The 12,645-nt window shown below is 37.9% G+C and overlaps 3 protein-coding genes across 6 annotated transcripts in view; 1 reads left to right on the plus strand and 2 right to left on the minus strand.

Annotated features, from left to right (window-relative positions):
• Positions 1 to 1,206, minus strand: part of LOC145486486 (uncharacterized) — a 5,287-nt gene extending 4,081 nt beyond the window's left edge. Inside the window, exon 1 of the mRNA XM_081465157.1 lies at positions 1 to 1,206. This exon is cut by the window's left edge and continues 4,081 nt beyond it. The gene's annotated coding sequence lies outside the window, so the exon portion shown is untranslated.
• LOC145486481 (meiosis-specific protein MEI4-like) overlaps positions 1 to 1,416 on the minus strand; it is a 114,320-nt gene extending 112,904 nt beyond the window's left edge. For both annotated transcript variants that reach the window (XM_081465152.1, XM_081465151.1), the window contains exon 1: positions 1,214 to 1,416. The gene's annotated coding sequence lies outside the window, so the exon portion shown is untranslated. The remainder of the gene's footprint in view (positions 1 to 1,213) is intronic.
• Positions 1,417 to 1,424: 8 nt separating this feature from the next.
• LOC145486482 (deoxyguanosine kinase-like) lies at positions 1,425 to 10,984 on the plus strand. Of its 3 annotated transcripts, XM_081465155.1 has the most exons (9): positions 1,425 to 1,431; positions 1,704 to 2,023; positions 2,499 to 2,585; positions 4,677 to 4,798; positions 5,599 to 5,675; positions 6,233 to 6,290; positions 7,870 to 7,940; positions 8,556 to 8,637; positions 9,809 to 10,984. In XM_081465155.1, exons 2-9 carry the CDS (start codon positions 1,753 to 1,755, stop codon positions 9,923 to 9,925), a joined length of 885 nt encoding a protein of 294 aa, XP_081321281.1. In that variant the 5' UTR covers positions 1,425 to 1,431; positions 1,704 to 1,752; the 3' UTR covers positions 9,926 to 10,984. The 3 variants fall into 3 exon arrangements, with proteins under 3 accessions (XP_081321281.1, XP_081321280.1, XP_081321279.1); XM_081465153.1 differs by lacking the exon at positions 1,425 to 1,431 and having other exon boundaries at positions 1,449 to 2,023; XM_081465154.1 differs by lacking the exons at positions 1,425 to 1,431; positions 2,499 to 2,585 and having other exon boundaries at positions 1,448 to 2,023.
• Positions 10,985 to 12,645: the final 1,661 nt, after the last annotated feature.

The following is a 12,645-nucleotide window of genomic DNA, read 5'->3' on the forward strand; positions in this document are numbered from 1 at the left end:
AGAGGGCTGTGAACAGTCTAACTTTCGTATTGCTTGCGAAGCACTTGCAAGACCCCGTCAGGAGGCGTTCAGTGTGATGGCTATAACAGGTGAATAAAATACTTTAAGAGTAAATTTTGTGTTTTGTTACTTGCATATGTGTAGCGCTACAGGGCCCTGAAGCAGTTGTCCATTTCGTTAAGGGTTGATGTCATTTTTGCAACACTTAGAAATTTCTACAAATGGCATCGACCGTAAACAGAAATCAGCTGCGGTAATTTTTTTGGGTGTCTTTAAAACACGAAGTGGCGAAATGAGGAAATGGCACTTAACAATGTGAGATACGGTTAACCCATACAATTATTGAGAGCTAACCACCTTCAAGTCAGTGATCTTTAGGCTAACTGAAGCACTATTTAGGCTAAGCAAAGCACTGTTTAAGCTAACTGGAGTGCCATTTCGACAGTTACGTCATCATCATACCTCATTCTTTCATATTGACCTGCGCGAAGACTTAGGACCAAGTTTTGTGTCAAAAATGGCACCCAAAACAATGGAACAGATTGAGCGATGCAATAAGTCAGCACAAAACTGAAGGAAACAACTACAAACAAGCAACGTGCATGGAACAACAACGTGAAACGACCGAATAGAGTAAACTAGAGAAAATGAAGATATAAAAAATCGATTTTTTATGTAAGCTAATTTATTATTTTTGATTGTTCGTAAGCTTATCGTTTTTCGTTTGGATCTCGGGTGTTTTGTAACTATCTTTCTATCGAAGGCGTTATATCTTAATGGTAGGGGGCATTATGTCTTATAGGGGGCGTTATGTCTTGTAGTTGGGGGGCGTCATGTCGGGGGCGTTATATCTTGGGGGCGTCATGACCGGTTACCCGATTCAATATTTCTATAGCTTCTCTACGAATCAGCTGTTTTGTCGCTGAAACTCGCCCGTACGAAGTGAGCTCCCGAAGACTCGCGAAAACGTAGCTTACCACTAAATTATCTTAGAAATTATGAGCGTGCTGCTAACATACACGATGGCAAAAACAGTAACTGAAGTTGGCCTGTCGATAAAAACGTAAACATGACAAACATGGACGTCCGAAGTACAACGGGATCAAACTAGAGATTTATCTACAGGTTAATAAACTGTAACAGGCAATTAAAACCATCATAATGCATTAAACTCTACAACTTAAAACTGTAATTCAGTTTTTTTATCTCTTACCATGGCAAATATTTCCTGTTTCAGCCAGGCTATGTTCAGCTGGTCGTTCAGCTGTGTTGTTCTCTGCACAGTTCCGCTCACCAGTCGCGTGGGCTAGTCCTGCATGTCCCAAAAGGGCAGCATGTTTCGCGCGCGGCTCCACGCAACAACGAAAAGGCTCTTGGGAAGAAGCGTTTTGGCGGGAATGATTTTCAAACAAGAAGAGCGCCAGTAGAAAGGTGAGTTTGGAAATTGTTATCTTTTAACCAGTCTCTTGCGGTAGGCCGCGCAAAAGGTCTTTCTTCCATTCGATTTTAACAGATTAGAGTATTTAAAATGAAGTCGATAAGACTTTCTTTTAATCTGGAAGCATCTCAAGGACGCTTTTCATCGTGAAGTCAGCAAAGCGATGTTTAGTGTGTGGAAGATTCCATCGTGGAGACATTTGCAGAGCTGCGATGTGTCGAATCTCTTCGTTGGTACAATGCTGTTCTTTCCGTTTTCCCAGCAGATATCAGTGCTTCAAATTTTCCCTGTCAAGCTCAGTTCTAAACGCTACAATGATTGGGTCGAAGTCAATCGGACCAAATACATCGACGTCTCCACAACTTGTTATTGTGGAAGGAAACATTGGGGTTGGTAAATCAACTCTAGCGTGCCAGCTGGCAAGACAGTTAAACTATCGTGTGTTCCTGGAACCCACAACAAAGAATCCTTACCTAGCTAAGTTTTACCGTGACCCAAAGAAGTACGCCTTGAAATTACAACTTTGGATCTTCAATCAGCGATTCAGAACTTACATCAATGCCACCAAACATATTCTTCAAACTGGTCAGTAGAGTTAAAAATAAAATAAACTTACTATAAAGGCAATTATTATGGACAAATTGCATTTTTGTAAATGATTATCAGTCAAAAACTAATTCAGGGTCTGGGTAATATTGACCACTCCTTTAACAAAAGTGGAAAAACTCTCTCCTTTCAAACATGTGGAATGGGATAGGGAGGTGGATAACCTCAGAGAAACGAGTAATCATTAGACACAGAGGTGATGGAGGAATAAAGGACAGGAATTTTATAGGTAACTTCTACAAGTCAGAAGAGGAGGGTACAGTAGAAGACAGTTTGGCATTTAGGACATTCTGTTCCCGGGGTTTAAAATCATGCACTAATTAGCTGAAAACTCCGAGGTTGTCCCAGTTGAAGTGGTTGTACTGTACTATACTTACCGCTATGTAAATGGTCTAAATGCAATATATTTTATGATGGTGCTCTTGGGTTAAATATATTTAAAACCTTTTTACAGGTCAAGGAGTACTATTGGATAGATCAGTTTTCAGTGATGCAGTATTTGCTGAAGTGAATTATCAGCAAGGGACCATCTCTCCAGAAGGTGCAAATTATATCCACATCAAAAAATTAGTTACCCTGTCTCTGAATATATTTTCTGTAAGTTTAGAAATAAAGTGATATGTAGTGTTGCATTTCAAAACACACTTCTTTCTCCACATTTTTGTTTGACAAACAGCAGTGAACATCTGTGATACTACATTAAGCAAAAGTTTGTTTGTCTGGGTTTTAAAAAGCTAAGCAGTAAAATTCCTGCTTGGTTTTCATTGGGTTGAATTGAGCCATACCATGATCAATATGATTTTCCTGTCTTCTAAATGTTATTTCAAGACTGATTGTTACATGCATAAATTGGACTGAGAGCAAAAAACTCGACAAGGCAAGACGTGGTGGGACCTAGGCTTGCCCCACTACCCCTGACCCATCATTACCTTACCAGACTTTGCTTATACAAAACTCATGCTTTGCAGACTAACAAACAAGGAGAATAAAGAAAGTCAGTCTAACCACCAATACAAATATACATCGTACATGTTTTGAACTTGGGCTGAAATAGTTGGATAAAAGAACTTTTATCCTATTTATTTTTAGTGCAGAGTGTACTATTGGGATGGGTTAGGGGGCTGCTGTTCGCTAAGTCGCTAACGCCAATAAGGTGTAAACTTTAATGTTTGGTTAATTAATTAATTTCAATTAATCAATTAGCCTTGCGGGAAGGGGGGATTGGGTACAGTAGGTACCCAAGTGCATTACGCAAAACGTGTCATACTTACATTGCTTTCTCTGATCACAGGATAAAAATATATATATGGTTTTGCAAATCTCATGCTATCCTTGTGGTGCCATTCTCTCAAGAACAAAAGCAATTTGCTCCAAACACGTGCGCAGATTAGTTAGCGTCAAAGTCGACTATATGTTAGGTGAAAGATACGTTTCATAACATATAAGATGTATGCATTCTAGCATTGCTAGTGTGATAAACTCCGTTCTCGCGTTCAGATGCACGGCTTTTTTTATTTTTGTAATGAGTGATATCACACTCCCGTTTTGGCTGGGATGCAGTTATATTTCAGGTAACATCAGTTCTCCTTTTTTAGTGCAAAGAACACTACTGTGACTGCATATCTTCTGGAATCTTCCCTAGCTCGATTCAAGAAATGTTGCCTGCTGTTTTATAACTATTCTGTGTTTGCCAGGGTTGAAATAGAGAATGGGAACATATTTTTTCTCCTTAGCAGCTTGTTTGAAAGAGAGCCCAAAGATCATATTCAGCCGAAACTTTCCCATGTTAGTTACATGTAAAACTAGTAAATTTGCAACAAAAGAAACTTTGTTGTTATTGCCGCAGTCTCCGTGACACTTACTGAAATCTCCAATTAATTTCATCAGTCAATGAGGCGAGTCGCTCACCGATGTGGAATATAACTTCGGTCCAGTAAAGATCTCTACCTTCAATACTTCTCGTTGAAATGCTCCTCAGTTATATCACTCAATAGCGTTGTTTATTAGTTTGATGTGGTTTTATTGTTCACACCAACTCGGCTGGCAACAGAATTAGAACACACTATTCCGTGATGCGACGTGACTATTTGATAATTAGATTAATTCTTGTTTATCAGTGAAATGAAAATTTACATTTTGAATAAAACAAAATCGTTCCTCTTTGACTTTTTAGCAGATATTTAACTGTTATATTCCATTTATCTCCAGCAGTAAGTTAAAAAAATACACATCTTATATTTTTGTGGAAACAAGGGTATCTTGTTGCATACATTCATGAGGAAAACAAAAGTATCAAATTACAAGCGTTGGTGTGAAAAGTAATGCTACAAAATGAATGAAACTCAAGATAAAATACCACAATAAACTTAAAACCGTCTTGACAAACAGTAATTGTAAGTTATTTTTTGGCAAAACACAAACATGAAACCTACACACAGCTAAGATTATGTCTTATCAAGTTTTTGAACGCTCATATTCTGCAAAGGGGAAAAGGCCCAGTTGACTACCTAGGGAAAGAACAGCAGGGGTGAGGGCCTGTGTGACTACTGCATCAGAGCCGTAAATTACACTCTGCACTATCTGAGATTGTCTCACTAGTTATAACAATTTGCTCTGAAATGAATTCCTTCAGGTTATGAGTACTACAAAGACTTGAAGAAGCAAGCTTTAAAGGCAGTCCTGGTTCCTCACACCACCTTATATCTCGATGTTCCACCTGAGACATGCAATGAACGTATACGTGGGCGAGGAAGGGTATGTCGTAGTCACCTGTAGCCCTGTTCTCCACACCCGTCACAAACTTGTTACTTTGTGGGTGAATCCTATCAAAAAGAGGCAATTTCACCCGTAGCATCAAGGGAAAATCAAGCATACTCAACCATAACAGGTGTTACAGGTTGCAACCCTTAATGACAGCCCTGATAGTAATGTATTTACTTCTCATAAATGTTCAATGGAGTTTGTGGTGGAATCTTCGTCAGCTTGAGTTGGAATTTTGGGTTAGCTTTACAATTTCAAGTGAGAGTCAAAATTTTGATTTATTTTACTTGGGAAAAGAAAAAAGAACCTTACAAACACCATAAATATAGATGTTATTAGTAATCTACCTTATGGGCCTGGTTGTTGAAAACATCATTGACTGTCCAGGGTATAGTGGATAGGGTACAAAACTATGATGTGCTAGCCCAAAAGACATGTTCCCTCAAAATTTTTCACTAGTATCAAGGCTGTCAGTAGGGGCCAGTGGTCGGGTATTTTCCCCATCATCTGAGTTAATTTGGCTCACTTTTCTCTCCAAGTCAAATTGAATTCCATTGTAAACTACTTGTTATTACAGCATACAGGTCAGGCAGCCTTAGGCTCCTTAAATTTACTACCAGCCAATCAATACCCATTCATAGTCATGACCTGAGTGGAAAGAAGTACTGTAAGAGTTGTTTTAGATACACATTGACTCTTGCCAAGCTTTAGACCACTTTCAGCAGAGGTTCATCTTCCAAGTGATCTCTCTCTTGACGTCATTTTCACTAACATACTGCATATATTTTTTTAAGGACTATGAGAGTGGGATTCCATTAGAATACCTTAAAGGACTTGATGCATCTTATAAAACATTTTTAAATGAAATGAGGTAGGAAGATCTTTCAGACATTTTGCTGTGTAATATTTTCTTAAGCTACAGGTAGTATTTAATTTTCTTGCACCTGTAGCTTGAGATTTTGATGAAAGGAACTATTTACATGAACACTGCTACAGGGCCACTGATTTTAGGACTATTTAATCAAACAACTGTGTCATGTACATTGTTGCAAGGAACCGAACTGAGTAACACATAATCTCCTTCACAGCCATTTTTTGGGATGCCACACAATGCTCACTGGGAGCATTGCATGCCATGGCGTCCAAAAAATGGCTGCGAAGGAGACTAAATAACACATGGCAATGCACAAACCAAAAACATATTACGTCAGCACACTGGACCTATAGGAACAGCTTACTGAACAGCATACATTATCATATATTGTTCTATGTGTTTAAAAGGCATTCCCTCAATCTTGAAACTTTCATCACTTCTTGTATTCCAGTCTTGCTTTAACCTCTAGATGTTTTTCTCCCTAATTTACATCAATATATAAATCAAATAATATCTCTAACCACACTGTGTTAATGTGGGTTTTTTTCTTCAAGAAACCTTGGCTCTAGGGTTATTGAGTACAACTGGACAGACTTTGGTTATAAGTTTGAGGTGAGTCCAAGGATTAATGAAGTTTGGCCTCATTCAACAAACACTGAGTTAATACCTTTGTCTTCTTTGTTAGATTTGTTTATTTATTGTAATGCTCACATGACTGCCCAACACATATAACAGAAGCACAGAAAACCAAATGCACCCAGCAGTTTTCCCTATTAAAGAACAAGGCTTAAAAAAAATTGTTCAGTTGTCCAATAATTAGGAAATAGAAAACATGTACGATGTTTCTATCGAGTTATAGAAACACGAGAGGAAGTTTGGGAGAATGAGAAATGCTGTGGGAACACAAGCTGCAGCCGAGTGTTTCCACAGCTTTTTCAAGTTCTCCCAAACTTTGACCAGTGTTTCTATTAAGCAATTAGATTATTTGATCTCGATTTCTATCGTGTGATAGAGACGAGTTATAGAAACACGCTTTTTGACCAATCAGCGCACATATTTTCTTAAGACTGTTTTCTAAGTACCAGTAGATTTCACTGCTGGGAATTCAAGGTAACTTTTCATTCTTACCTGCCTGTCGGGCAAGGGCCCAGGCTTGTTGTCTGCCAACTAAATTAAAAAAATAATAACTAAGACTTGCCCGGGGCTAGCAAAATTCGAGATCTCCTTGTCCAAAGGGCAAGCTGGATTTAAGTTTTATTCGAACCCTGAAGAACATTTCTCATAGTCGGATTTGTAACTGATTGATTGTCAAATGGTTTTACAATAGTAAAGAACAATGAGAAACAAAAGTAGCCCACTCATTTTGTGGAAAATGAGAATGTACTGGATGTTTACCAGTAAACATAACTGTTGGTCATACTTGCACAGCTTTTAAGGCCTTGGTTTGGGTAAAGATGGTAATAATAGCTGAAGACAAGCAATTTACATGTCAAATAAACTTTTGTTACCTACAGTTAGTAGGTTTCATTAAGTTTTGATGTAGGAGGGTGCCAATGGGAGAGTAGGTGACACCAAAAGAACATATGAAGTAATTTTTACGTCATTTATAATTTGAAATTTCGAGTTCTGAGGAGCTAGTTGGCATCAAAACTGACAACTCATCACAGTTTCTGTAAAATAAAGTGACTTGGAATCCCCATCCCTCCCACATTTTGGGATGCTACTTGGTAAAAAAAATAAATAAATAAATAATAAAAATGCAGGGCAACCAGAAAAAGATGGATGGCACTTAATTACATCTAAGTGTAGAACATTTAGACGATCAGTAGTTTTCCTAAAACTCCTGGATGACATACAAATCTTTTATAGGTTACTGCTTACAATTTGCTAGCATTCATCGAGTTGAGAAGATTGCTGTGGGAGTGTCATCCCCAAGCAGGGGTTTCATTAACATTTTCACAGGCAGGCAAATCTTTTTGAACTGAATATCTTTAAATGAAAAACTTTCCTCAACAACCCTTTCACTCTAACATTCAGTGCACTAGCCATAAGATTAGATATCTTTCTATAAATTTTGATTTAAATGTGATTATTTGCCCCCACTGGTGTCAATTTGCTCCACATCCTGAAATCCACTTTTATTAACCTATGTTTTTTGAATATTTTTTTAAATGATATTTGTTTCATTTAGGTGGCAGAGGACATCAAAAGAGGTCACATCTCCAGATGGAGTCAGGAGGACCTAGGTCTCTTTAACAAACTGTAAGTTTTGCTGAATGCAGTGGAGAGAAGGTAGAGAAAAAACTTAAAGTGGGGAAGTGACTTAAATGTTAGTTTAAAGAACCTTGAAGATCCTGAAACTCTCCATCTATGAGAAGGAAATTTACACTTCTGAACATTTAGACCTGATCATAACATTGTCCTGAAACTCAAGTTGGGTCTGCCAATCAGAAGCCAAAGTTTTATAATTTGAAAAACCATAGCAACTGATAAGAGATAATGTTATAGCATGGTACAGTACTTTGACAATCTTTTCAGCATCCCATCTCCCACTACAGACATTGAACTCCCTGTCCGCCTCCCGGTGTTGTAACATTACAAGCATATTTCCATCCTAAGGACTGGGTATTCAGACATCTCACCAACATGTAGGGTTTCTCATTCCCCCTGGATTTTAGTTTATTGCAGGTCACCCTCCAGAACTTTTCACTTTGCCCCAACAATTTAATGACTTCCAGTTATTCTTTCAATGTAACAATATTACAGGTTCCAAAAGAGAGAAATTGTGCTTTTTGGCTAAAAAGGCTCAAACTAGTTTTTCTATCCTTTAAATGACATTAAGGTTATGATTCAGCTAATCAATTATTTTTCTCATAGAGTATTAGATGAGTCACGGGTAAAGGAAGTGTTGACATTAGATCGCTCTGTTCCAGAAGCAGTGATCAGTGAGGATGAAGAGGTTTGTACCATACCAATGTTAGTTGCAGTAGTGTGAACAACTGGTTTGCTAGTTCAATAGGTTTCAATTATATACAAAAGAGATGTTTGCTGGTGGTGTTCATAAGCTCAATGCAAGCTACATGGCATTCCAAAGATTTTATTTGTGCTCACCATTTAATCTAGGTAAAGCCTGCCTTTGAGCGAAGTGGCCCATCAATCTGGTGACTACCTTAGAATTCCGAAAGTAATGCCCTCCCCCCTTCCAAAAAATAATGACTCTCCAAACGTAACATTAATTTTTTTTACCTTCCTATTGAACCCCGAAAGTAATGGCCCACCCAAAGCAGTCCTTTGAAGAAGTCACTAAAAGAGAGGCTCTCTGATCTTAAGTGTAGTGTGGATGGAACAGCCTGACTGCAGGACTGGACAACTTGAAGTCAGAGTTATTTCTGATTTTACTTCAAACTTAACTGAATTTTTCTTGAAACTATGATTTATGAGCTGTTTTGGTCTAGCAGCAGAGTAAAATGATACACTGTAGTGTAATCAGTTGCATTGTGATATAATGCGACCATAGTACTTTAGCCCATGCATTTAGCTTTGTTTATGTGGGTAGTTAGGAACATACGTAAGTGGAACTTTTAATTTCATGTGTTACGTGTCCACTTTGTCTGAAACGACTGTTACCGTCAGAAACGGTTTTTAACCATCTGAAAGTAACAGCTACCTAAAAGTAGCAGCCCCTTTTGCCTGCTATTTCTCTCGCATGAAGTGACAAGGAGTATTTTTCTTCTCCCTGGATCAGACACTGGTCCATTTCAGGGTTATCATTCAATATCACTTTATTTTTTGGATGGGAGAGGCTATGTGAGAGTGAAGTGTCTTCCCATTGAAAATAATACTAACAATGATTCCAGCCAAGGTTAAAACTCCAAGATCTCAATTTCAAACTTGTCTGGTGATCAAACCATAGTGCTCAACCTTAGGAATGAGTTCCACAAAAAGCTTCCACACTGGCTGGTTAAAGATTGCCTTGCTTTGAGCTGTGGTTGTTTCATGTCTGCGTTGAGCAATACAGTTCATATTCTTCTTATCTTTTAAAAAATACTTTTTGTGTTGCAGCTAATTTTCATCAATAATATTAATGATACCTCTGCCTGATTTTTTTCTTTTTCTTTTTTTTCAAACAGGAAGAACCTTCTGTGACAGCAGAAGCTCAGCTCCAGATTAAACCAAAACAATGTACCATAAACAAGAAATTAAAAAATTTAACCCAACATTCAGTGCCTCCTGTGGAGGAAAATTAACTGCAGTAGTTGTTTTCACATTACCATCCTAGAGATACTTATTACAAAAGAACTGTGCAAAACAAGGGAATGTTAGAATAGTTTGTACCTTCAAATGGTACCTGACCTCAAAACGAAAATTTTAAATCACCAGTTTTTAGTGAGAAAAAGTTCTTAACATTGTTTCTATGGGTATCATTCCATCTATATCTGTCTGTAAACCCTCACACTTGTTTGCTTGACACATGTATTCAATAGGTATAACAGAGAAGAACATGGTATAACCATTGACTATTTTGGGTTTTCTTTTTCTTATTACTGCCATTAGATTTTATGACATGGTATGTTTGCCCAAAAAAATGTATCCAAAAAGGCACAGCATTGAACATTCAAAATGTACGGCTTATATTTGTGTCAAATTTTCTTCTTTTATTTGAAAGTGCAAATCTGTTCTTACTAACAGTAGAGTTTTTCTTTAGTATTTAAGATATTGTTTCTTTCTGATTACAACTACCTTGTTCTATAAATTGTCATTGATGAAAAAATGTTAATTATTTATTAAAATAAATACTTCTACTCAAAACTGCTGATGATCACCAGAATTCATTATATTATTTCACACAAAACTGCTGGCTACGATCAAAATGTTTTTGGCATGCCCCTGCATTACTGATAAAGCTTTTTTAAAAGATGTGTTACTTGATGACATTGGAATATCTTTCAAGTTATTTTATACTTAAAAATAATTAGGATACCGGTATTACTAGCAACAATGCTATATATTAATGTATTTAACTGCTTTTGAATTTCACAATGAATTCCAGATTTTACAATAATTTTATTGGGATGTTATGATGCCACTCATCAAAATATTGCTATTTACTAGCATGCAAGGAGCTTCTTTCCATCAACAAGAGAAAGTGGCCACATAGAGTGGCCACTTGCACATATACATTGATAACATACATTTACACTGATAATTGAATAAAGATGGTGGATTTCCACTTACACTGTTTTACATCAAATATTCCTATTGCATCTTTTGTATTGTTTGTGAAAATAAAGTCTTTTGTACATAAACCTCAATCTTGTTTAGTTCATACATTTTAGCACCATTTTCCAGCTCCTGTTACTACTTTTGGTGCTCTGTGAGTAAAATTGTCAAAATTTGTCAAGTAATAAGACTCTTTTACCAAAAATATGGTTATACCCCTTCCCATTTAGTTAACATCTTTACAGATAAAATGGCCACCTCATCAAGATGTCTTTCTCATGCTGAAAACTATCTCCCTGTTTTTTAGATACAGATCTTACATAGCACATTACCAGATTCAGTGTACTTTATACAACCCATCTTTCACTGCCACCACCACAATAATTGTTTAGTTCTTTTGCCAGTGATGTTTGTTTCAAAGGCAGTAAAATGAGGGATGAAAGGAAACTTCTGGAAGACAAACCCAGAGTCAAACTACACTCTAATCAAAACACTACAGCCACTTTACAACTTCCTGATTTAGTAAACGGAATTTGAAGATAAGAATTGTGGCACAAGCCACACAAAGTAACAACTTGCAATACCCCCAAAAAAGGGGGAGAATGGATGGCAGTGTGGTGAGATCACTTGCCTCCCACCAACGTGGCCTGAGTTTAAATCCAGGACCTGGCATGTTTATTGTTGGTTCTCACCTTCCTCCAAGGTTTTTTCTCCAGTTTTCCTCCCTCCACAAATTCAAATTTGGTCAGGAAACAGCAGATGAAAGGTCACTGCAAACTCATTGAAAATGAACGATTTATTCCATAAACGCAACAAAATTTATAACAATATTCATCTGCTCTTCGACCCGAACGTCCAGCTCACGTTTTTTTTTACAACATGTCATCACTCGGACCTAGTCTCCACTCGGTAAATAGGCAACGCGCCTTACACAAAATGAACACAAAATTTCAGTTCGGAACATCCTCCCGCCCAATGCAGGGAGTGCATCACTACATGTAACTTGTCAACCAAGTTCAATAGAGTTCAACTAAAATGTTCAACAAGGTCTCATAAAGTTCAATTAAGTTCAGCAGCTAAGTCAGCATCAGAGCTTTCAAACAGGTGTAACCGCTGTACTGGACGACGGGTAAGACTTCCAGATGAGGTCCGCAGGGTAACGGACCGGACAAGACCATCACGGTCTGTGTGGGTGTCTTCCACTCGTACACGTGACCACTGACCCCGAGCTACGCGATCCTCACTTACTAGGACCAAGTCACCTTTGCAGATTTCACGACCAATCTTGTACCATTTCTTGAGAGGTGTCAGGGATTTTAGGTACTCTGCATGCCAACGCTTCCAAAATCCATTTACAAGCTTCTGGTGATACTGAAAACGTTTGGTGTGGGCTCTTGAGGTCTGTTCTGAAACATGAGTGTCTTTAGTCGGACACGCTTGAAGATTCCTGCCAATCAAAATCTGTGCAGGGGTAATCACACTGTAGTCATCAGGGTCTGCACCAAGGTAAGTAAGAGGACGACTGTTCAGCTGTGCTTCAATTTCAGCTAAAATAGTAGTTAACTGCTCGGCATCCAACATTGCTTTGGCAAATAGTTTCTTCAGTGGCGTCTTGACACTCTTTACAAGACGTTCATAAAAGCCACCCCACCATGGGGCTTTTTCCACAATGAACTTCCACTGAATCTTCTTTTCAGACAAAGCACTTTGGGTCTGGTCTGATTCCAATACTCTCCAACATCGCTGT

This window comes from Orbicella franksi, chromosome 5, assembly GCF_964199315.1.
Source record: "Orbicella franksi chromosome 5, jaOrbFran1.1, whole genome shotgun sequence".
Classification (NCBI taxonomy): Eukaryota; Metazoa; Cnidaria; class Anthozoa; order Scleractinia; family Merulinidae; genus Orbicella; species Orbicella franksi.

What these genes read in the sequence shown, in the direction of transcription:
- LOC145486482 (XM_081465153.1), top strand. Translation starts at nt 1,651, where the DNA reads ATGTGTCGAATCTCTTCGTTGGTACAATGCTGTTCTTTCCGTTTTCCC. An exon ending in AGGGACCATCTCTCCAGAAG is followed by an intron (nt 2,586 to 4,676) that starts GTGCAAATTATA and finishes GAATTCCTTCAG; the next exon opens with GTTATGAGTACTACAAAGAC. An exon ending in GTATACGTGGGCGAGGAAGG is followed by an intron (nt 4,799 to 5,598) that starts GTATGTCGTAGT and finishes TATTTTTTTAAG; the next exon opens with GACTATGAGAGTGGGATTCC.